At 40.0% G+C, this 24,914-nt stretch overlaps 1 protein-coding gene across 5 annotated transcripts in view; it reads left to right on the forward strand.

The window, feature by feature from the left end:
• POSTN (periostin) overlaps positions 1-24,914 on the forward strand; it is a 75,829-nt gene that overhangs the window by 40,234 nt on the left and 10,681 nt on the right. For 4 of the 5 annotated variants that reach the window (XM_040426096.1, XM_040426098.1, XM_040426099.1 and 1 more), the window contains exons 12-20: positions 3,267-3,397; positions 5,396-5,526; positions 5,748-5,850; positions 7,652-7,719; positions 9,352-9,397; positions 15,009-15,032; positions 18,593-18,658; positions 21,829-21,870; positions 23,332-23,430. In XM_040426096.1, coding sequence (XP_040282030.1) covers positions 3,267-3,397; positions 5,396-5,526; positions 5,748-5,850; positions 7,652-7,719; positions 9,352-9,397; positions 15,009-15,032; positions 18,593-18,658; positions 21,829-21,870; positions 23,332-23,430 — 710 coding nt within the window. The remainder of the gene's footprint in view (positions 1-3,266; positions 3,398-5,395; positions 5,527-5,747; positions 5,851-7,651; positions 7,720-9,351; positions 9,398-15,008; positions 15,033-18,592; positions 18,659-21,828; positions 21,871-23,331; positions 23,431-24,914) is intronic. The other variant, XM_040426097.1, reaches the window with a different exon arrangement.

Consider the following 24,914-nt stretch of genomic DNA (forward strand, 5'->3'; position numbering starts at 1 on the left):
TAGTAGTAGTGGCACCAGTGTGAGTATCAGCTGCAGTACAGTGTGGAACACAATGAACAGGCAGACAGCAGCAGTTGCATCAGTGGGCTAGAGATAAAAAGGAAATGTTTTGGACACTTGTACAGGACTTATGCTAGAGTCTGGACAAGACAATAAAAAAACTTTGCCTGCTGGTTGCACTACTACAGCCACCCATATTTTCACTCGCATATGATTTTCCACTCTGTCATTTACCAGACATTTTATGATGAGGTCAATTTAAACAAGTTCCAGGTTTGAAACATTGATTTTTTAAATGGTAGCAAAATTGCAGCTGTTTTTTTCATAATTAACAGACATGCAGTTAAACTTTACAAAAGCACTGCACATTGGTTTTGACAATTTACAACGGTACTGTACTGTATGTTGACACACTAAATTGAGCTGAATTAAACTGGTATATTGTTGCAGTTAAATGCCTTGAACCGCTTAATTATAATCAGTACCAAAATTGTGACGGTTTCTGGTAAATAACATACAGATGCTCACTTAAATGTCCCATTTTACAAAACACACTGGTATTGATGCACTGAAATGCACTGAACTGAACATGGCAGGCTTTTGTTTGTAAATGGTGTCTGCCAGAGAAATGGCACACACGTCCTCTCACATGAATGACTGCGCTTACAATGGCGACTTTACACTTTTGCACACAGCCTAATAGTCCAGCCAATATCCTACCCATGATTGACTGACCAGTTTCCTGCAAAGCATTGTGGGTGAGCATGTCATCCAGGGTCCCTCCCAGGGTCAGTCCTTCATCTTCACCCTCCCTGCCCTGCTTCCCTAAAAAAGTCACATGGTGATCGCAGTTTTGCACAATTAGTTTTAAAAAAAACTTTTGATTCGTTTGGCAGAAGAATTTTTGTGAAATTTGTGTTGAATCATATTCATTTAGAATCAATTTGCTCATCTCTATTCTTTACTGTTGTATCATTGGAAATGTAATTACAGAATATTATTCAGCTTATTATTCTCCATATCATGTGCTTAACAATGACCTCACTTTAGAATAAGTTATGTGTGGTCTATGGTTTGCCTGAGATGACAGCATCTTGCAGTGTGATCAGTAACCCACTTTTGTATTTCATTAGCTTAAATCAGTGGTGCCCAACCATTTTTCATCTGAGGGCCACACTAGACATGGTATAAATTTTGCAGGCCAGAACCAGGTAGCTTTGCCGGAAAGAAATGCAAACACTGTGAGGGGGCACGTGTGAGCATTACTAAAATACAAAATACGTAGGCCTTCAAATCTGCCTTGGAGGCTGCGTTTGGAGCCTCTGTTGCAGATTTTGTCGAAAGACCAGACAAAAAAGCCTTGTATGCAGAACTTTTGTGTGCTGTACAAAGACAGGATCCCGAACGGAAACTGAACAGATCCCATTGTTGGTGGAGGAAGGGGAGCAAGGTCACTAGTGGGGTGACAAGAGGAGAGGGAAGCAGGATCACTAGTGAGGTGACGGGAGAGCAGGGTCACTAGTGGCGTAACAGGAGGAGGGGGAAGCAGGGTCACTAGTGAGGTGACAGGAGGAGGGGGAGCAGGGTCACTAGTGAGGTGACAGGAGGAGGGGGAAGCAGGGTCACTAGTGTGGTGACAGAAGGAGGGGGAAGCACGGTCACTAGTGTGGTGACAGAAGGAGGGGGGAGCAGGGTCACTAGTGGGGTGACAGGAGGAGGGGGAAGCAGGGTCACTAGTGGGGTGACAGGAGAAGGGGGAAGCAGGGTCACTAGTGAGGTGACAGGAGGGGAGAGCAGGGTCACTAGTGAGGTGACAGAAGGAGGGTAAAGCAGGGTCACTAGTGTGGTGACAGAAGGAGGGGGGAGCAGGGTCACTAGTGTGGTGACAGAAGGAGGGGGGAGCAGGGTCACTAGTGTGGTGACAGAAGGAGGGGGGAGCAGGGTCACTAGTGGGGTGACAGGAGGAGGGGGAAGCAGGGTAACTAGTGAAGTGACAGGAGGAGGGTAAAGCAGGGTCACTAGTGAGGTGACAGGAGGAGGGGGAAACAGGGTCACTAGTGAGGTGACAGGAGGAGGGGGAAGCAGGGTCACTAGTGGGGTGACATGAGGGGGAAGCACGGTCACTAGTGGGGTGACAGGAGGAGAGGGAAGCAGGGTCACTAGTGGGGTGACAGGAGGAGGGGGAAGCAGGGTCACTAGTGAGGTGACAGGAGGAGGGGAAAGCAGGGTCACTAGTGGGGTGACATGAGGGGGAAGCACGGTCACTAGTGGGGTGACAGGAGGAGGGGGAAGCAGGGTCACTAGTGGGGTGATAGTAGGAGGGGGGAGCAGGGTCACTAGTGGGGTGACAGGAGGAGGGGGAAGCAGGGTCACTAGTGGGGTGACAGGAGGAGGGGGAAGCAGGGTCACTAGTGGGGTGACAGGAGGAGGTTGGAGCAGGGTGACTAATGGGGTGATAATAGGAGGGGGAGCAGGGACACCGGGGACCAGTCACATGAGTCCACGCTCCTTACCTTTCCAGCGTCCCTGTCATGTTGCCCAAGGTGGAGGTAAGGTAAAAGAGGAGAAAATATTTAAAAGAAGAAAAACTGCTACAAGAGGACATAGTTTTAAATTAGAGGGGCAAAGGTTTAAAAGTAATATCAGGAAGTATTACTTTACTGAGAGAGTAGTCTATGCATGGAATAGCCTTCCTGCAGAGGTGGTAGCTGCAAATACAGTGAAGGAGTTTAAGCATGCATGGGATAGGCATAAGGCCATCCTTCATATAAGATAGGGCCAGGAGCTATTCATAGTATTCAGTATATTGGGCAGACTAGATGGGCCAAATGGTTCTTATCTGCTGACACATTCTATGCTCTCCTTACTACAGCCACCACGGGAGCTAGCCCCTCCTCCTTACAGCTCCCGTCGGCTTCCCCTGCCTGACCCGACTTGTATTGCTCTGGTGTGCTCATACCAACCAATAACAAAGCTCCTTGCTGTAAGGAGCTTTGTTATTGTTTTTTTCAGGCACAAGCAGCATCGCTGCGCTGCCTGTGCAGTTCACAGTGCTCACTGCGCTGATGAATGTGGGGAAAAAGTCTAAGGCCTATTGGTATGCCTTAGACTTTTTCCAGAGAATCGCACGGGCCACATGACACAGCTTTGCGGGCCGAATTTGGCCCGCGGGCCGTAGGTTGGGCATGACTGGCTTTAATATAACAGCATTAACCTTGGCCTAAAAAATGTTTCGGCATTTAAATCAATGTTTCTATGTTTAACAGTATTTTCCTAGACCTAATCCAGTATGCTGGTCTGAAGGACCTTCTGACACAACCTGGAGCATGGACACTCTTTATTCCTACCAATGATGCATTCAAGGGACTCAGCAGCGAAGATATTGAGATACTGAAACGTGAGTTTGGATCATTCTATGTTTTCTTTATTATCAAGGAGGGTTGCAAGCGATTCTCTTCCACTGAGCAAATTTTAAGTTTTAGACAACTTGACATCAAAAGCCTTAAATCTTAGTAAGGGGTGATATATCACTACGCTATTACTTGCTGATTGGTTCTGACTGCAGGCAGCCCCACTGACTGCAAAAAAAATATTTGAGGTTAAAAAGCTAAGTGTCTCAAAATAGTTTTATGGCAAGTTACTATTTTAGGATGCTCTTAAGCTAGCCATACGCTACTGAACATTTCAGATCATTTGTTGACATTGAGATGTCCCTTTTTACAACACAAAAGGTCATGTCAGGTATTAATAGAGATCAGATTTCAATCAAAATTTATTCTGATGTGTTGGATATTTGATTTGTCCCTTCAAAGCACAACCTACCTGTGCCAGATGCCCCCAATTACCACTTGTTTATAGTACACATGCATAAAAAGGATCCATTGAGCCAACTGGAACACCTTTGTGTGACAGCACCCCTATACAGTGCCTTGCAAACGTATTCACCTCCCTTGACTCTTTTTGTATTTTGTTACATTACAGCCTTAAGTTCAATGTTTTATTAATCTGAATTTTATGTGGTGGATCAGAACACAATTCTAAGTTGGTAAAGTTAAATGAGAAAAATATATTAAAAAAAAAGTTGTTTAGAAATAGAAAACAGAAAACTAGCATGTGCGTATGTATTCACCCCCTTTGTTAGGAAGCCCATAAAAAGGTCTGGTGTGGTGCAACCAATTACCTTCAGAAGTCATAAAATTAGAGAAATGATGTTCACCTATGTGCAATCTAAGTGTGAAAGGCCCCAGAGGCTGCAACACCTAAGCAAGAGGCATCACTAACCAAAAACTGCCATGAAGACCAAGGAACTCTCCAAACAAGTAAGGGACAATGTTGTTGAGAAGTACAAGTCCGGGTTAGGTTATAAAAAATATCCTAATCTTTGATGATCCGCACAAGCACTATCTAATCTATCATAAGCAAATTGAAAAAACATGGCACAACAGCAAACCTGCCAAAAGACAGCCGCCCTACAAAACTCACAGACCGGGCAAGGAGGGCATTAATCAGAAAGGCAGCGCAGAGACCTAAGGTAACCCTGGAGCAGCTGCAGAGTTCCACAGCAGAGACTGGAGTATCTGTACATAGGACGACAATAAGCCGTACGCTCCATAGAGTTGGGCTTTATGGCAGAGTGGCCAAAAGAAAGCCATGGCTTTCAGCTAAAAACAAAAAGGCTAACAGAAATAGCGTGGTGTTCAGCAGGCAGGAAATGCTCAAACCCATATGCAGTTATGCACATATATACAGGGGAGCAAATCCTGCACTTGTGGCTCGTTGCTAATAGCGATCCCTAGCAAAAATGCATACAGTGGAGGATGCCTGCAGCTTACCATAAGTACCACAAGAGACATCCTACACAATATAGCAATTGTGTGGATGTGATAAACAGAATAACAATCAAATGACAAGGACAGGTGCACTCTGCGATCTTACTAAGCCGTCAAACTGGTGTTAAAATTGAGAGATTAGCCAACATGTCCTACACGAGGACATGTCTGAGCCCGAGCACCACACCAAGGTTTCTCAAGTAGCTCGGGACCTAACACTCACCTACCTGAGCCGTATGGGCAATACCAGGGGCCAGTGCACATTGACCTTTTCTGTTATTTTGTCCCATTTGTTGTTTGCTTCACAATAAAAAAAAAAAACATTTTTAAAGTTGTGGGCATGTTCTGTAAATTAAATAATACAAATCCTAAAACAATCCATGTTAATTCCAGGTTGTGAGGCATCAAAATACGAAAAAAGGCAAGGGGGTGAATACTTTTGTAACACACTGTAGTTACCTCCTTGTTCATACCAAAGATCCAAATGTTGATCATATGCCTCCACTTTATTCTAATAAAACATTCATTTATGTTTGCCCTTTATACTTTTGCATATATACTTTCAGGAGACAGAGTAGCTCTTCAGAATATTCTTCTTTACCATCTGGTCCCTGGAGTATTCATTGGTGGTGGATTTGAGCCTGGTGTAATGAACATTGTGAAATCCCTTCAAGGAAGCAATATTATTATTAAACTGGTAATAAGATGTCAATACTTCCTTTTCTCTTTTCCTGTTAATTATTTTTAATTAAAACTTCTGTTCAATTTACTGAAAGTTGCCAAAAGTTGATAAATCCTCTACTTAGCTCATCATTTGAATTCATATTGCATCCGAAATGAATCAATACATTAGAAGAGAGATTAGAAAGAGAACTGACCTTCAAGGCAATGACTTCATTTAATGTTTTGTTCCTGTAGATTAATGACTCCATTTCTTTGAATAACGTCTTCGCAAAAGAAAAAGATTCAATGGCAACGAATGGTGTGTTTCATGTTGTAGACAAACTGCTGTTCCCCACAGGTAAGAGTACTAAAAAATTTCTGTTGTAAATCACAGAGGCGAAAAGGGTGCCACACCTATAAATATTAGCATTTATGTCTAGGTAAAGTATTTAAAGTATTTTCAGAAAAAAAGAAACTTTGTAATATATCTTATTAAATAAATATCTTTCGTCCTGTGCTCCTTATGGTGTTTTCCTCCTCTTTCCCTTGACTCAGCCTCTTATCTTTTATAGCACCCATCTCCATCACCAGCCTCACACACAAAAGTCTATGGAGAGAGTAGGAGGGATGCGGAGGCTGCTGCCAGCTAAAGAGCAAAGCAGTCTGGTAAAATCAGACAGAAGCATTTTTCTTTAACAATATATTACAAGGTTTCTTATAGTCACCTGTGCTATTCATTTGTGGAAGTTGTTTTATAACTGGAGGTACACTGTTGTCTCTACACATGACAATACCTTATAAAAAAGAAATCTATTTTTCGTACATTTGATCACTGGGAGATCGATCTTGAAACAAATGTTGTTGCTATAAAGATTTATGCTCACCACTTAAAGTAGTATAATTATGCGGTGTCCATTCAGGTCACAGAGTGGCCCACAGCAGAGGCATGAGGTGACCACAGTGTGGCCCGGTGACAGAGTGGGGAGGTGGGTAGCAATACCAGTATCAGCTGAAGATGGTGGGTGGCAGTAGGAGCACATGACAGCAGGTGTGGCATAAGGCAGGTGGCAGCATCAAAATAGTAACTGAAGCATGTAGCCAGAAGAAACAGGTCTCTTTTGACAAAGGTTAGGTGTGGCACCATGGATGATCTAGTCTGATGCATCAGGAACTGGTGGTCCTGAAATTGGAATCGAATTCCACTTCGTCAACTTCGATTTGCCCTTAAAGGGGTTATCCAAGATCTATAATGCCCCTCCATATGCCCGGGCACCTCACAGAGGTTGTACTTACCTCGCTCCCCAGCACTCATGCAGTTTATGTAGTCTCTCCTACCGGCACAGCTGCTGCTGCATCACCAGCGATGCTAAGGAGGCTCATTCCCATCGTGGTCTGCTATTGGCTGCCCTCATCTACTCGACGCGAGATGTTTTCATCCGCATGACAGGGAGATGCAGTGGTGGCCGTGCAGTATGAGAAGCGACGCGGGTGCCAGGGAGTGAGGTAAGTGCAACCTCTGTGAGGGGCCCAGGCATATGGGGGGCATTATAGATCTTGGATAACCCTTTTAATTATCACCAAAACATGTTTTAACAGCAGACATTACTGGAGTTTATTCTGGGCTTTATTCTCAGACATATAAACAGTACAGATCGCCTTCCCCTTATGGGACTATTAAATGGTTAAAAAAAAGTTTGTGTTATTAAATGAAAAGAATCCCCATAATTAAACGACACTATTTTCCATTGAAAAAAAACTTTTTATTCTTATAATCATCTGTAAAAACTATCTCATATCTATCTATCTATCTATCTATCTATCTATATTTATTTTGTTATTACTGTAATTATACGGAGTACTGTTACATGTAATAAAGTTGTCATGTTATTTAAGCCGAAAAATTAATGCAGCAAAATGTATAGCATAAAAACTGGCAGTGGCAGTATTGCTGTTTTTTTGCTATTGAAAACTCCAACATGTTCTGGAAAAGACAAGCCATTGGAAGGCAGCTATCAAAAAAATGAAAGCCCTAAAATACATACAGGTGAAGGGGTTAATATGATGATTTTACTTATTATTTAGGTCAATTCATTTTTTGTATTTGTATCCGAATCTGCAGAATTTGGCTTCTAAATAAATTGCTGTGACTTTTCTTTTAGACGTGTCTATTGGCAATGAACAACTCCTTGGAATTCTTAACAAGATCATAAAATATTTCACAATTAAGGTACGTTACATTATTTCACTGGATTGAGCCAGGACATAAAATTTACAGTAAAAAAAACACTCCCTTTAATATTTGCCTGCGCTAGGAAACAATCCTTTTTCCAGAATGAAACATATTCTCTTTTCTTTTTTTTTTTTCTTTTTTTTTACTTTTTCGGCGGAAATAGTTTTATTTACTTATTTTTCCATCAGCCATGTACCAACACAACAAACAGTAAAAATCATTGAGGAGGGGAAAGTGAATTGTTAAATTTAGGCCCAAATAATATACTAGTAGGCCAGTTGGCTGCAGTCAAATTAATCTTTACAATTCAGGACACATGTCTGATGCAGGGCTAATTAAAGGGGTTCACGGGCTTTTAATATTGATGACCTATCCTCAGGATAGGTCATCAATATCAGATCGGCAGGGGTCCAACACCCCTGATAATCAGCTGTATGAAGGGAAGGCGCACACAGTGTGCAAGTGCTGTCTCCCCTCTCTCTTCCTGCTCGCTGATGCTTTGCCATAGATATAGCCGCAGCGAGCAAGAAAAGAGAAGGGAGATGGCACGTGCACACTGCGAGTGCTTTCCATTCATACAGCTGATCAGCCCGGCGGGGTGCCGAGTGTCGGACCTTGTCTGTCTGATATCGATGACCTAGTCTGAGGATAGGTCATCAATATTAAATGCCTGGAGAACTACTTTAAGTGGACATTATCTTGAAATATCAAATACATTTCACTAATGGGATAATTTCCTTTCATGCACCTATCTTTCTCCTATAAAAAAGAACAGAGGCTGTAATTTCAACATGGTAATTCCATCTTTCCTGTTGGGGAAAATTTGGAAGAACTCCATACTCTTTGAATAGTCCGCTAATGGCCAAGGCAGCACTCCCACACAAATCGGTCCATGTATTTTCTTTTTCTTTTTCCATCTGTGGGGCTTTTATGACATATCTTGCCCTTAATTGTCTTGTAAAACGACTGTTAGCAGTTAAAAGATGGAACTGAACATGAGTTTCCACCGCAGTGACGTTACAGAGGTGGACAGAGAAATAGCAAAAAGAACAAACAGCAGGTGGTGCTATGCAGATATGTTTTATTGTTTAACTCAGTGGCTATACTACATGTTCAATAGCTTGCAATAACAAAGGTATTCTGATTCAGGTTTGAAAAATGAAGAATATTTTTTGTGGGTCAATTCCTTAAAATGTATACTAAGTATCCATAAAAATATAAACAACCGTTCTGCTTACCCTCTGGCCACAAATACCACTACACTTCACCATAAATGAACTGAATGAAAGTGTAGCTGGGTTTAAAAAAAAAGAAAATTGATATGTCATAGGGACACAGCAAAAGTGTTGATCGGTAGTCAGCTCACTGAGCTCAGCTCATTGATGAAATCCCCATTGATTGCTAAAATAAGGAGTGAGAAGCGTTTGCGCATCCTTAACCTTGGGGCAGAGAGATTGATATACAAACCCTTCTCTTTCTTCATTCTAGTGACCGGTGGGACCTCAACACAGACCCCAACCGATCAAAACTTTTGATATGTCTTTATGACTTTTTAACAGAATGACTGTTTATTTTATTGATGATTTCTTTTTCATTTTCTAATATGTTAAATGTATTGTTATGTTTTAGTTTGTCCGAGGAAGCACATTTAAGGAAATCCCTCTCACCAAATACAGTAAGTAACAGGATCCTCTCCTGAGCATCTCATCTATAGATAAATATTTTTAGCAAAAATGACTTATTCTAAATATTTTTCAATTAAGAAGAAATTCATCAAAAGCAGCAATTGCTCATTTCTGTCCTTATTCATTTAGTTCTGGCCCAGTACTTGCATGGTTTGGCATATGCCCTCATTTTCTGCTTGGTAAATTATACCGCAAAAAAAAAGAGAGAAACCTTTTCTTTTTATATATTTCCAATTTAATGTGGTTTGGTAAATATTTATGGGTCTCGTTGAAATCAAAATGCTTGACTGCAGCATATTTTTGTGTTAAGTTCAAAAGTGGGTATAATTTGAATATGCTGACTTTCAATAATGAGTGAAACCGCTGGATGAGACTGAAGGGGAATGAAGCACTTATTTTTTAGCAAGTTTCTACAAATTTATAAATATATGTACAGTACAGACCAAAAGTTTGGACACACCTTCTCATTCAAAGAGTTTTCTTTATTTTCATGACTATGAAGGCATCAAAACTATGAATTAACACATGTGGAATTATATACATAACAAACAAGTGTGAAACAACTGAAAATATGTCATATTCTAGGTTCTTCAAAGTAGCCACCTTTTGCTTTGATTACTGCTTTGCACACTCTTGGCATTCTCTTGATGAGCTTCAAGAGGTAGTCCCCTGAAATGGTCTTCCAACAGTCTTGAAGGAGTTCCCAGAGATGCTTAGCACTTGTTGGTCCTTTTGCCTTCACTCTGCGGTCCAGCTCACCCCAAACCATCTCGATTGGGTTCAGGTCCGGTGACTGTGGAGGCCAGGTCATCTGGCGCAGCACCCCATCACTCTCCTTCATGGTCAAATAGCCCTTACTTTCAAAGTTTTCCCAATTTTTCGGCTGACTGACTGACCTTCATTTCTTAAAGTAATGATGGCCACTTGTTTTTCTTTACTTAGCTGCTTTTTTCTTGCCATAATACAAATTCTAACAGTCTATTCAGTAGGACTATCAGCTGTGTATCCACCTGACTTTTCCTCAACGCAACTGATGGTCCCAACCCCATTTATAAAGCAAGAAATCCCACTTATTATACCTGACAGGGCACACCTGTGAAGTGAAAACCATTTCAGGGGACTACCTCTTGAAGCTCATCAAGAGAATGCCAAGAGTGTGCAAAGCAGTAATAAAAGCAAAAGGTGGCTACTTTGAAGAACCTAGAAAATGACATATTTTCAGTTGTTTCACACTTGTTTGTTATGTATATAATTCCACATGTGTTAATTCATAGTTTTGATGCCTTCCTTGTGAATCTACAATTTTCATAGTCATGAAAATAAAGAAAACTCTTTGAATGAGAAGGTGTGTCCAAACTTTTGGTCTGTACTGTATATTTTTATTTTGCAACTAAAAAGCTTTGAAAAGTCAAGTGAAAAATGTTTCACAGATTTTGCACAAACAATGTATTATAAAAACATTTAAAATAAAGTAAGGCTAGTTTCACACTAGTATCCAACAGGCTGTTGCGGCATGGAACAGCCTGCTGGATCCGGCATTGCCAGACACTGTTGTAATGCCATCCAGCGGCATTAACTATATTGAGGTCCAGAGGAGATCTAGCTGCAACCTGGTAAATATGCCAAGAATCTGCTGGATGAATACCATTGCACGCAGTGTTTTTTATCCGGCAAATTCCCAACATTCTATGCCGAAGCAGCTTGCCAGAAGTCTGTAATGGCGGTGTGAAACTAGCCTAAGTTAGTTTTTAAAAATATATAACAAGTCTAATTTTGCAGTATTTTTTCCCACTAAAGTTAAATCTTGAAGGATACACACCTCTCTTCAACCAACTAACTGTATAACCATTTGACAATATAATGGTAATTGTTTAGTAATTTGCCAAAAAGTGTAGATCTTAGACCAAAATATTAACTTCCTCTTCTTGATGACTCTCAACTAACCCAAACCAGAAAAAAATTACAGTGCAAATTTTGGCAGTATGCACTACATGAAAACTAAACCAGAAAATTGTTCTTTTAAAGTTTAAATGTTGTGCTTTTAGTTGACTCGTTGTAGTCGTGGCAGCTTGCAAGTTGCAACATAACCCCATCGAAGATATATTGACAAGGGTGAAAGCCGCGGTACTGTGGCAGATCCGTAGGCTAATCGGTCTAAGGGAACTGCATGTTTTTGCATGGCAGAAAAATTTGAAAAATGTTTTAGCCTTTCCTCATTGACATTAATAAGGAACACAGCAAAAAGAAGTAACGTGCCACTTCTTTAGTGGCAGAAGAAAATGATGTTTTTCCTGTTGAAGTCAATGGAAAGCTGTTGGCGTAATTTTGATAGAAGATAACTGCTGTTTTCTATGGCAGATTTTGTCCATGTGAATATACCCACATTATTACTAGGTGTGATGTAGTAACATGTCATGTGACTGTCATCGTATGTCATGTGACTGCATCTTGCCATGTAGCCATATCTTAAATGTAAAAAATACACAAAAATGTTAAGAAATCACAGCAGCTCCATTTTTAATATTCTTTTCTCCATGGATTTTTTTTTTTTTTCAAAAACGGTGAGAAATATAAAGAACTAGTCTTTATGTGTCCCAGGAGGTCAGTCATTTCCTACTTCTCACAACCGGCTGTGGAAGGAGCTGTATCCCACTGCTCTGTCTGCAATAACAGTTCATGAATGATAAGCCTTGTCCCAGCTTCTGTCTGAGGAAGTGAACCCCTGTCTTCTCTGCAAGATTTATATAAAACTATGACAGAATGGCAAACAGTGGGGACAAGATTTCCTTCTATTTTCTTTTAACATTATGGTCTAGGTTTGGCATTATTTTGAGAGTCATTCGGAGAAAAAGATGTATGATATCAAAATAAAACAAAAGGGGGTCTCCAATTCGTCTTCTGATGCTGTACAGTAATTTCAGTGCCACCCTTAAAGAGGCTGTACAAGAATGGAGGGGTTAGCAAATCACCAATTCTGCTGGACCTGCAAAGGGAAGATGACTTACCTGTTTCATGGTACGGGCCCCCAGCTTCTTCTCCGCTGGGCTCCAGCGATGCCACATCCAGTTTGACATTACCACTACCAATCACCGGCCACGGGGGTGTCCTGCTCCCCTGGCGCCATGACAAATGGTCACATGGCCGCATGAAGTCAATTGGTACGCACAGCAATGTAGAGTGCACACAGCCATTGCCTGTGTTTTGCGGATACATGGTTTGCGGTCTGCAAAACGGGCACAGCTGTTCCACGTTTAGGTGAATGTGGCCTAAAGTGTATTTTCATCAATTACCTGAGCTCCCATTCCTGCTTGGATTGTGTTTTTTTCTAAAAATGTACCTTATTTGAAGTTTTCTCCTAACCCCCATGCTTGAATCCTACTTCCTGGTTTGTCATGTGTCTGCTGTCCCATCATGACTTAGGGCAGTGAGATGTGTCCTGACATAGCAGATCATGTGACACTAACCACGTTTTTTTTACCAATTACGCTTCCAACCAACAGCAATATGAAAATAGATATGCCACAGGATGCAATGGTAGGCTAAAAACTTTAGAATAAGGTAAATGATAACTGGTGATATTTGGAGAAAGCGATATAACAGCGATATCTGTTGGGCGGGATACATTTACATTAGTGGCACAACCTCTTTAACATGACTTTAAATGAAAAGAAGCAATTGTAAAATCCCCTCAAAAGACAAGGGACACTGCCTTCTACTGGAGAAGAAAAAGTTCAGTCTCCTTAAGCGTCAAAGCTTCTTTACTGTAAGAACTGTGAATCTGTGGAATAGACCTCCTCAGGACGTGGTCACAGCAGGAACAGTGGACAGTTATAAAAAGGGTTTAGATTAATTCTTAAAAGTAAATGACGCTAATGCTTATTAAAATGTGCAGAAATTTAAATCTCACTTCCCTCTGGGATTTGCTTCCCCACCTATCCCTTGGTTGAACTTGATGGACTTTTGTTTTCAGACGTATTAACTATGGAACTATATAATTAGATGGAGATGTACTTAATTTTAAATAATGTACTGTATAGTACCAATGTGTTTCCCACTACATAATGCATATTAAGTAACTATGTGGCTAAATAGGCTGTGTCCAATACCATAATACAAAATGCCATGGAGCCAAGCTCCAAGCTATGTTGTGGATAAAATGCCACCTATATGATGCCTTTTGCCATTTGGTGTAATAGGACAGGAAGTCAGTTTCTCTTTCCAGTCCCATAAAATTTACATTGGGACTTTCATATCACAGAATAGAGGAACTGACTTCCTGTTCACATGTAAGACACTGTGGGGAAGATTTATCATGCCTTCACTCCAGAATTCTGGCTTCAAAAAGTCGCAAAATGTTGTGACTTTTTGCAGTTTTACAACACTCACTCTAGTTTTGAAATATGGATGGAAAAGTGGGGCATAGTTAGCTATGTTAATGAGTTTCACTCCAGAATTATGTTTGAGACTCCAGTAGAAGGTGGTGTAGAAAAACTGGAGTAGATTTTCCAGACAAAAGTGTTAGATTTAAAGAGTAATTAAACTTTTGTATATTTTTTTTGTGTCCCTAATGCCCTAATAATAATTTTTGTAATATAGTTTATTAATATATTTTATTTCCACATTTTACTCCCTAAAGTCACACTGCTGACTGTGTATGAAGTACTGACTATACATTTTATGAATGGGGCCACAGCGCAGTGAGTACAGGCAGAAACGCATATTGCTGCTCATGCCCCCGGAGGTTTACTAACTCCTAGCATAGCACATGGGTACCCTGTAACCATGTGCTATGCCAGGATTATCAGAGCGGAGTCGCTCCAGCTTCGCTAAGCTAAGCGTCCTACATCTCATCTCTTAGGCCCCATTTATAAAATGTGTTCTCTGTACTCCATACACCGCTGAGAAGTCAGCGGTGTACAGAGAAGTGAATTTTAAGCGCACAGGGAAAGGTGTGCTTTAGGGAGGAAAAAGTGGAATACAAATACAAAATACATTAATAAACTATATTACAAAAACTATTATTAGGACATTAGGGACACATTCACAAAAAATCATGCAAAAGTTTAGTTACTCTTTAAGGATAAGACAAATTTATCAAATAACATGAGACACTTTTCTGGGAATGCCTCTTTGCAGGGGTTATCAGTAAAATAAAAACTCAAGCAAACCCCATGCATGTTCTAAAATAACCAAAGAACCGATACTCACACTGTTTTCCCCCTGCTGCTCTCCAGTCCTCCCTGCTGCTGATGTCATCTTCCTGGCTGCAGGAAGTACACCCCATGTACTGCCGAGGCCTGTGATTAGCTGCACGATGACCTGTGTGCATGGAATGTCAAGACTACAGACAGGAAGATGACATCAGCAGCAGGTTGGACTGGAGAACAGCACTGGAAGTGGCAGGGGAAAAACGGCGTGAGTATTGTTTTGTTATTTTAGAACATGTACAGGGCTGCTTGAGTTTTTATTCAACCCTGACAACCCAATTGTTTCTTCTATATATAGTTACTTCATACATTTTATATCAACATTACAGCATATTACAATTGGTTACTGTGAAGAATATAGACTGCATTATAACCATCGTATTTTTTTCCCTAGTCACAAAAGTTACAGTAGTCAGGGGTAAGTAACGTAATTTTGCTTATTTCAAATGGCACAAGTAACTATAGTTAGAGATAGTTGTAATGCATTAAAGAGCATTGTTGTTGTATTCATCTTTGATTTAGTAACAGGGTTAATTCACAAGTTTAAAGGGAACCTGTCACCAGTTTTATGGTGTCCTAACTTAGGGCAACATAAATAAGTGACTGATTCTCTTAGCAAAATGCTGGGTCACTTTCTTTAATTGACCCAGTCAATCTGCCAACATCTTGTATTGAAAAGCTCCAGCTCATAATGATGAGTCCTGAATATTCATGAGCTCCTGACTCTTCCCGCCTACCTGCTGCTGATTGACAGTTATTTTCCATATGAATCAGCAGCAGGTGGGCAGGAGAGTGGCTATAGCTCTGAATTTAAAAAAACGCTGGACTCACTGACATCACGCTGGACTCAAATGAGCTCATTAGCATGCAGCATCTTTGTGTGTATATTATGAGGTAACCATCTGTCACACCAGTAATTGAATACATCTAAGGTACTTTTTAGTAGTTAATGATTGTATATAATTAGTTAGATTATAATCAAATATCCACATGACAGGTTCCCTTTAAGTCTAATAAATTCACACTTGTCTTGTAAGAGACAGCAGAAGTAACATCTGGACAGCTCCTCTAAAAAATCTCAAGACCTACAGCATGGCTTAGGGGTAATTCCACTACGTAGTTGAGAACATGCCTTGTCAATTCAGCATTACCACTGATGGCTTGTGAAGCCTCCAGGCTATGTGTAAACAAGATTTTTTTTTTTTTGCTTTATTTTTTTAAGGAAAAGAGTTTTAGTTGAGCTTAAACAGAATATTATAGCAATTGAAAAGAACTTTGGAGTTAGAATGTGCACATTCCTTTCAGGTTTTTCATCACGTTAGTGGATGCAATAGATCATGTTACATACTGTATGTGTGGGAGCTAAAGAGAAAATTTGTTTTGTAACATTTGAGAAAACGTGTTATAGGAGGTTTATTGGTGTTATGAAATATTGTGTGACATAATCGGTAATATGAAAAAAATAAATAAATAGAATAGAGAGCATTCACAATCCAAAGAAATTTGGTGACTTAAAAAGTTAGGTAAAAAATAGTGTTGAGCGAACCTGAACTGCAAAGTGTGTGTGGGCATTTAACAAAGCTTGTTGAAAGGATGCAGGGCAGCCAATCAGCAAGCTTTTAAGCTGTGGGCACTTAGAAGCCATCACAGCCATGCCTAGTAATGGCATAGCTGTGATTGACTGGTTCATCATGTGACCGAGCCTCTATATGAGCTGGATCACATGTAGCATCACCCATCAGCTCTGAGTAGTGCAGGGACAGGAAATAGGCAGCTGAAGTGAAGGAGAGTGTGAGGAATCTCATCTGGCTATTTATTCTGTGGGTGACCTATAGTGATTTTTGTGGGTGCAATACACCATCCTTGCACCCCTGACACAGAAATATAATAATTAGCTTGGCTATTAATTCTGTGGGTGAACTATAGCAATTTTTTGTGGGCGCAATGCACCATCTTTGTACCCCTGACACAAAAATATAGTAGTTAGTCTGTCAGTTTGGTGGGTGACATATACCCATTTTTGGTGTGAGGTACACCTGCACTGCATACATAACAGGGATATTAACATAGTTAATCTGTCTGTTAGATATGTGGGTGACATATAGCCATTTTTGGTGTGAGGTACACCTGCACTGCATCCGTGACAGGGAAATTAATATAGTTAATCTGTCTTTTAGATCGGTGGGTGGGGGTGATCACAGATAAGGGCAGCTGCCTGTCCACAGCCAACGTGAACAAGCTCACGTTCATTAAAATGAACCAGGCATGGATCCGACAGGACCTGTCTGTTACTTGTGCTGAGTAGACAAGTACTGTATACCGGCCACAAAAACCAGTGTTGGCTACCTCCTCCTACTTCACCGCCATGTCCACCGCCTCCTCAGCCTCCTACTTCACTTTGACCTCTGCCTCCTAGTTCAAGGTTATTATTTTTAAAAAAAATTCTATTCTATGCTATTTTAAGCCATTTCCACATTTGTTTGCAGGGCAATTGCCCTACTCTTATTCCATTTTGCTTCCTTTTTGCAGCCCTCTAGCCCTTACTACGACTATTTTACAGCCATTTTTGTGCACCAAAGTTCAGGTCCCCATTGACTTCAATGGGGTTCGGGTTCAAGTTCAGGTCCCGAACCCAAACTTTGACCCAAAGTTCAGCCGAAAATGGGCGAACCAAAACATCCACGGGTCTGATCATCCCTATTATAAAGAGAATTTCAAGGGAGTTTGGGCACAAAATATCAGTTTTGTATGTTGATTTGACAAACTTAAAAACATCATTCTTGGTTCCTTGTCTGACCAAAAATGTATTATGAAATGTTTCTCCTCTACTAGTTTGCACAATATTATTATTATTATTATTATTATTATTATTATTATTATTATTCAGAATATTATAATTAAATGGACTTCTGCTACTTCACCTAAATTCTCTCTTTCAGCTAACTTTTGTAAAGGAAGAGAGTATCAGCAGTTATTACCCTTCTGCCGCACCAACAATTCCAGGATTTCAGCGGTGATCACATGACCACCTGATTGGCTGCAGGCTCTTTCACTGAGTTCCTGATTGGATGTCCTCCTGTGTCTTGTGGTTCAGCTACATGTACATAATGCAGCTGAACAGAAAGGAACAGGAGCAAATCTATTTGGGACTTTAGAGGAAGATCCCGCAGACACTAGGGCAGTCATGTGATCACAGCCAAGATTGTAGGATTGGTGGAGTGATGGAGGGGATAAGTACTACTGATGCTCAGGTTAACTGAAAAAGAATTTTGGTAAAGCAGTGGAGAAGCCATGTTTTATTTTATTCACTTATATAGCACTGACATATTCTGCAGTATAGCTTGCTGTCTCCATCGGAGCTTACAATCTAACTTCACTATTAGTATGTCTTTAAAGGGTCACTGTACTTTCACAAAACTTAAAATGAGGGGAGAGAAGCGCTCGATTAGCAGAATATCTCTACTCTCTGCAGGACAGGAAGCATGGCAGACCCAATAGACAGTCTATGGTCCTGTCTCGCTACTGTCTTGTGCAGCGAGGAAAGAGCACACGCTAAGCGAGAGTTAAATCGCAGCACTCAGATTTAAATTTTCACATGTCCCTATGACATATCTGTCATATCTGAAAGCACATTGACCCTTTAAGATATAAAGTTACATAGTCATGCATATTTCAAATAGCTGGTAGCATCATTCTTCATATCATTTGACTTTTTAAAGGGGTTGTTTTGGGGGAAGCGTTTTTTAGAAAGGTCTTCCAATGATAAACAGATCACAGCAAGAGTCCCACTGGTAAGCCACCCAGTGATCAGCTGGAGACCTGGCAGCTAATGTTCAGTTTCTCTACCACCATGTAGTAAATAAAACATTGCATAGTCCCCATGACATAATACAATTTCAACAATGTGTTTTATGATGCTTGCAGTTTCTACAAAGTTTTGCTCTGTATATTATTTAATTTAACTTGTTTTTGCAACAGAGCCAGTGACAACTATCACTAAAGTAATCGGTGGTGGAACTGAGACAATTCGCAGAGTTATTCCAGGTAGGCAGCACTCTTAGTAATCACATGCTACTTTATATATGGTGCCGATTTGTTCTTCCTTACCTTTCCTTTTGGCTCAACATACCCTAAGATGTGTGCAGTGAGATGATTACAGCCAGGTCCATAAATATTGGGACATCGACACAATTCTAACATTTTTGGCTCTATACACCACCACAATGGATTTGAAATGAAACAAACAAGATGTGCTTTAACTGCAAACTGTCAGCTTTAATTTGAGGATATTTACATCCAAATCAGATGAACGGTGTAGGAATTACAACAGTTTGCATATGTGCCTCCCACTTGTTAAGGGGCCAAAAGTAATGGGACAGAATAATAATCATAAATCAAACTTTCACTTTTTAATACTTGGTTGCAAATCCTTTGCAGTCAATTACAGCCTGAAGTCTGGAACGCATAGACATCACCAGATGCTGGGTTTCATCCCTGGTGATGCTCTGCCAGGCCTCTACTGTAACTGTCTTCAGTTCCTGCTTGTTTTTGGGGCATTTTCCCTTCAGTTTTGTCTTTAGCAAGTAAAATGCATGCTCAATCGGATTCAGGTCAGGTGATTGACTTGGCCATTGCATAACATTCCACTTATTTCCCTTAAAAAACTCTTTGGCTGCTTTTGCAGTATGCATTGGGTCATTGTCCATCTGCACTGTGAAGCGCCGTCCAATGAGTTCTGAAGCATTTGGCTGAATATGAGCAGATAATATTGCCCGAAACACTTCAGAATTCATCCTGCTGCTTTTGTCAGCAGTCACATCAATAATTACAAGAGAACCAGTACCATTGGCAGCCATACATGCCCACGCCATGACACTACCACCACCATACTTCCCTGATGAGGTGGTATGCTTAGGATCATGAGCAGTTCCTTTCCTTCTCCATACTCTTCTCTTCCCATCACTCTGGTAAAAGTTGATCTTGGTCTCATCTGTCCATAGGATGTTGTTCCAGAACTGTGAAGACTTTTTTAGATGTTTGGCAAACTATAATTTGGCCTTTCTATTTTTGAGGCTCACCAATGGTTTACATCTTGTGGTGAACCCTCTGTATTCACTCTGGTGAAGTCTTCTCTTGATTGTTGTCTTTGACACATATACACCTACCTCCTGGAGAGTGCTCTTGATCTGGCCAACTGTTGTGAAGGGTGTTTTCTTCACCAGGGAAAGAATTCTTCGGTCATCCATCACAGGTTTTTTTTCGTGGTCTTCCAGGTCTTTTGGTGTTGCTGAGCTCACCGGTGCGTTCCTACTTTTTAAGAATGTTTTAAACAGTTGTTTTGTCCACGCCTAATGTTTTTGCTATCTCTCTGATGTTTTTTTTTTTTCAGCCTAATGATGGCTTGCTTCACTGATAGTGACAGCTCATTGGATTTCATCTTGAGAGTTGAGAGCAACAGATTCCAAATGCAAATAGCACACTTGAAATAAACTGTAGACCTTTTATCTGCTCATTGTAATTGGGATAATGAGGGAATAACACACACCTGGCCATGGAACAGCTGAGAAGTCAATTGCCCCATTGCTTTTGGCCCATTAACAAGTGGGAGGCACATATGCAAACTGTTGTTATTCACAGTTCACCTGATTTGGATGTAAATACCCTCAAATCTTGTTAGCTTCATTTCAAATCCATTGTGGTGGTGTATAGAGCCAAAAATGTTAGAATTGTGTCGATGTCCCAATATTTATGGACCTGTCTGTATAATGGAATTATAATGGAAGCAGTCATTAGTATTTGCCTCATAAGGTGCACTGATATTCCCTCCCCCCATAGTGATGACCTATCTTCAGGAAAAGTAATCAATATCTGATTGTCGGGGTCTTATAGGGCGAAAAATATGGTATGCCCAAGATGTTAAGCAATAGTTCATTTGTCAAAAAACTTGCATTATAGTATGTCTTCAAGAATAGGATGCTATAAGTTGCTATACTGTTTTGAAGTAGAATTAATTAGGTTAAACAACCATGAATTAAAGGGGTTGTCCTGCCATATATATTGATGATCTATAGTCTGGATAGGCCATCAATATCTGATTGGCAGGGTCCAACACCCTGCTAATCAGATGTTTGAGAAGGAGGCGGTGCTCCATGTGAGTGCTGTTTCCTCTTAATTAAACTGCATGTCAGAATTTACTTGATTGGAGCGAGTACTTGTAATTTATTTATTATTTATTTTATGCACTTATATAGCGCTGACATATTCTGTGGTGCTTTGCAGACATTAGCATCATGCTGTCCCCAATGGTGCTCACAATCTAAGTTCCTTATCAGTATGTCTTTAGAGAGTGGGAGGAAGCTGGAGAACCCGGAGAAAACCACACAAACACGGGGAGAACTTACAAACTCCATACAGATGTTATTCTTGGTCGGATTTGAACTTAGGACCCCAGTGCAAGGCACCAGTGCTAACCACTGAGCCACCGCTCCACAGGAGACAACACGTGGTGTAAATAGGAGGAAGCAGCACTCACAATAGAATGTTGCCTCCTCTTCAAACAGCCGATTGGCGGGGGTACTGGGTGTCAAACCCCCGACAATCAGATATTGATGACTTATCCTGATGATAGGTCATCACTATATATGGCAGGACAACCCCTTTAATACTGAATAGCCATCAAGCTTCTCCTACATTGCATATATTACTGGAGAAACAGCATATATGCATATTGGAACTAGCTGAAAGGGAAGTACATTAGAAGAGACATTTAGTGATCGATTTTGTCAGTGATCTATGCTTAAAATGATAGTCTAAAGACAGATACTTTAAACAAGAGAATCATTAAGTTATCATAAAGGGCTATGCTGTTAGATATTAAGGGTCCTCACTATGTAGAACTAAAGTTTGACATTGAATACTCTACGTGGCATCCAGCTAAAAAAGAACCTTTGGAGGAAGCAATGTGGACTGGTGTTAGCGGATTTCTGCCAATCCGCATTACTGAGATCCAATCAGATTTCTGGCTGAGAGCAGCTGACAAAGCCCTCCTTCTAAATGTCTTTTTTAGCTAAATGTCATAAAGTCTACAGGCCCCCCAAACTGTTCTGTTTTATTTATCGCAGAAGCCCCATAAGTGCCAACCCCCAGCTAATATGGATTCCCTTTTAGATAGCATATCATACGCCTAATATCTATTACTTTACAAAAAAAATCAGGTGGGACTCAGGAGCAAGAAGGTACATGGGATGCCGATTCAGGTATTTTAATGTTTGATGTATCACGGTTTGAGACCCACTGCTTGTTGACCAAGTGTCCACAGAAAAAAGCACTGTTGTTTTCTTAGACATTACTATTTTTCCTTGTCCCTGTTGTCAGGTGAAAGTAACAATCCACCATTACTACCTATCTGCATGTTCTATAGTGTTATGCCTCATAGTCAGATGATTTGTAACTTCACTTGACATACACTTTACGGATCACTGAAATTCACATTTTGAATGACATTGCTAGTGTTTGATATGCTGACTGCACTTTGCACTTCACTTTGCTTGTCTTCTGCTATCACATTTACTTTCTTAGTTTCGCTCACAATGGCATCATCATCACTGAGCATGATATAGCATGGTGTTTTTTTTGCAAGATTATTAATATGTACAATGAAAAATTTCTACTTGGGATTAATACTTAATATTATGCAGCAAACAGTGGATATTCTTTTCCTTATTTTTTTTTTTTTTTTTATAAAAGGTGCAAAATTAGTTAAAAAAATTAAAGAAGCATTAATCATCTCAGTGATTCCTTACCGGGTTTCGCTGTGGTCTTTACTTCCTGGTCCCAGCTAGACAGACAGGACCTGACAGAAGAAGAACAATCAGCCAAATGCTGACCACAGAGAGATGACCAACCTCCTGCCAAGTACTGTGTGTCAAGCCAAGACCAAGAAGTGGAGACCAGTGACATGGGCCAGTAAGAGTTAGAAAGGCAGTGGCTGGGGATAACTGAGGTTAAATATATATATATACAGTACAGACCAAAAGTTTGGACACACCTTCTCATTCAAAGAGTTTTCTTTATTTTCATGACTATGAAGGCATCAAAACTATGAATTAACACATGTGGAATTTTTATTCCTTTTTTTATTTGTACAAGTACTGTAGATTGATTGTTGGCAAGGTGTTGAATTATGCTGTGGTCTCTGTAGTATTGTGCCAAAAGGGATGTCTGGCAGTAGAGGTGATTCCTCAAGCTGGTGCAGTATTCCGGTTGTATCTGTTAACATGTGGTATTATGCCTAATTGTTTCTGTTAGGACACATTTGACAGAGCCTACAGAGGTTGCTGTGAAGTGCCAAGTAGGCTTCTATAGTTTAATGAAAATAGGCCCTAAGAACACCAGTTAAAGAAATAAATGTGCTTAGCAAACAAATGGGATGCAATAAATCTATGAGAAAGCCGTATATGTGCCTGTGTGTCTTGGATCAGACTAAAAAAATAATTTTAAATTATACAGCTCTTCCCAAGATATGTGAGGTTATTATTTCACGTCACATATGCATTGAATATCATCATAAATCAAATATGTTCTTCTGGCTATAGGCAAATTACTAAACAGATGTAGCTCACAAACCAGCAATTCCCTATTTATCTTCTTCCCTTTACTTAAACTTCTACTGTATGCAGAGATCAAATAATTCTATAACTTTTCATTTATTATTCTAGAGACATCCATTACTAGAGTAACTAAAGTTATTGAAGGAGAACCAGAGTTCAGAGTAATTCCTGGAAGTGAAACCCGAATTACTAAAATTATCCAAGGAGGTAAGTGAATTAATATTGATTTCAGAGTCATGTAAAAGTAATTATGCTACAAAAAGTGACAAAAAACACAATGCTTTTGAAAAGAAAACATAGTGCAAAAGTACCCTAATGGCCACCTCCAAAGATGATAACAAATATCAAGCTTACAAGACTATGATACATTGAAGACGTCTCTTCATAAGACAGAGTCACATATACAGTGTACAGAAAAGACGTAAGAATAGCGTTAAAAATAAAACAAGTGATGTACGCAGAATCATCAATATGATTAGGAGAATAAACGTTTAATAAATGTTTTTTTTATCTCTATCTTACTGACTGAATCACAATACAAAGATATTTTCTCCCAGCTACACCAAGCTTTACAAATTGTCCTAACCACAGTAGTGTGGAGAAGTAACAAAGATAAAGCGATTGTCTCCAGGAACACATATGTAGAATATAGAACACTTTACTGTTTTTTCCTCTTGAAAACTAATCGTATCAAGGAAGTGGAGGGTATATATTAATTGTAGTATTTTTTTATTCAACATAACATATGAATTAACCTTAGCATAATAAGATTCAGCTCTTTATTGGCGAATCAACCTAGAATATCATCAAGAATTTTGAATGTTTGGAATTTGATCCCTCTAAGCTGCTCTAGCAGTTATAGAGTTAAAGAGCAGCAGGATCTATCAAAGGGAGCCTGCCACCATGAAACGTAGTGCTTTCTGCAGGCAGAATGTTATAGAGCAGGAGGAGCTGAGCAGTTTTTTAAACAGTTTTGTAGGAAAAGACCTCTGGTCTTTTTATGCATAGGAGTCATGTGGGCAGTTCTACTCCGTTGACTGACAGCCTTCCTTGTATGCTTAGTCATGTAAAGTTAGATGTCAATCACTCAGTGGCACCGCCCACCTGACTCCTATGCATAAACAAAGCAGAGGCTTAAATGCATCAATTATAAGTTTTACCGAATCTTTTCCCATAAAACTATGCATCAATCTTCTCAGCATCTCCTGCTCTATAACATGCTGTCTGCAGATTGCTCTGTAGTTTCATGGTGAATGCCATACCAGTGACCATGAAATCAGGCATACCGCCTGGTAGGATTAATTCTGCTGATTAAAATTATATCTGTCTTGTGAAGTCAGTTCCGACATTCCCCTCCAAAAAATTTGTTATTCTTTGTGCATAATTAATAATGGCTTCTAGATAGAAGCAGTTGTGATTACGCTTGTAAACTTTATTTAACTCCATCTTTTTTAGAGCAACAGCTAATGTTCATTGCCATACAGCTTTCTTGCAGTCCATATCAAGAAAAGGTCATGTTCTGTGAATAGGATTAGGCATAAAAAAAAAATCCAGATACCTACCTGTAGTCTTATAGCTCCATTGTAGCTCTTGCTTATTTTTGTATAACCGTGTAACAATTTAAATTGCCATGTCAGTAACACCCTTGATAGCTCAAAAATTCTGATAAAGTCCAAAAACTGAATTCAACT

The sequence above is a fragment of the Bufo bufo genome, chromosome 3 (assembly GCF_905171765.1).
Source record: "Bufo bufo chromosome 3, aBufBuf1.1, whole genome shotgun sequence".
NCBI lineage: Eukaryota > Metazoa > Chordata > Amphibia > Anura > Bufonidae > Bufo > Bufo bufo.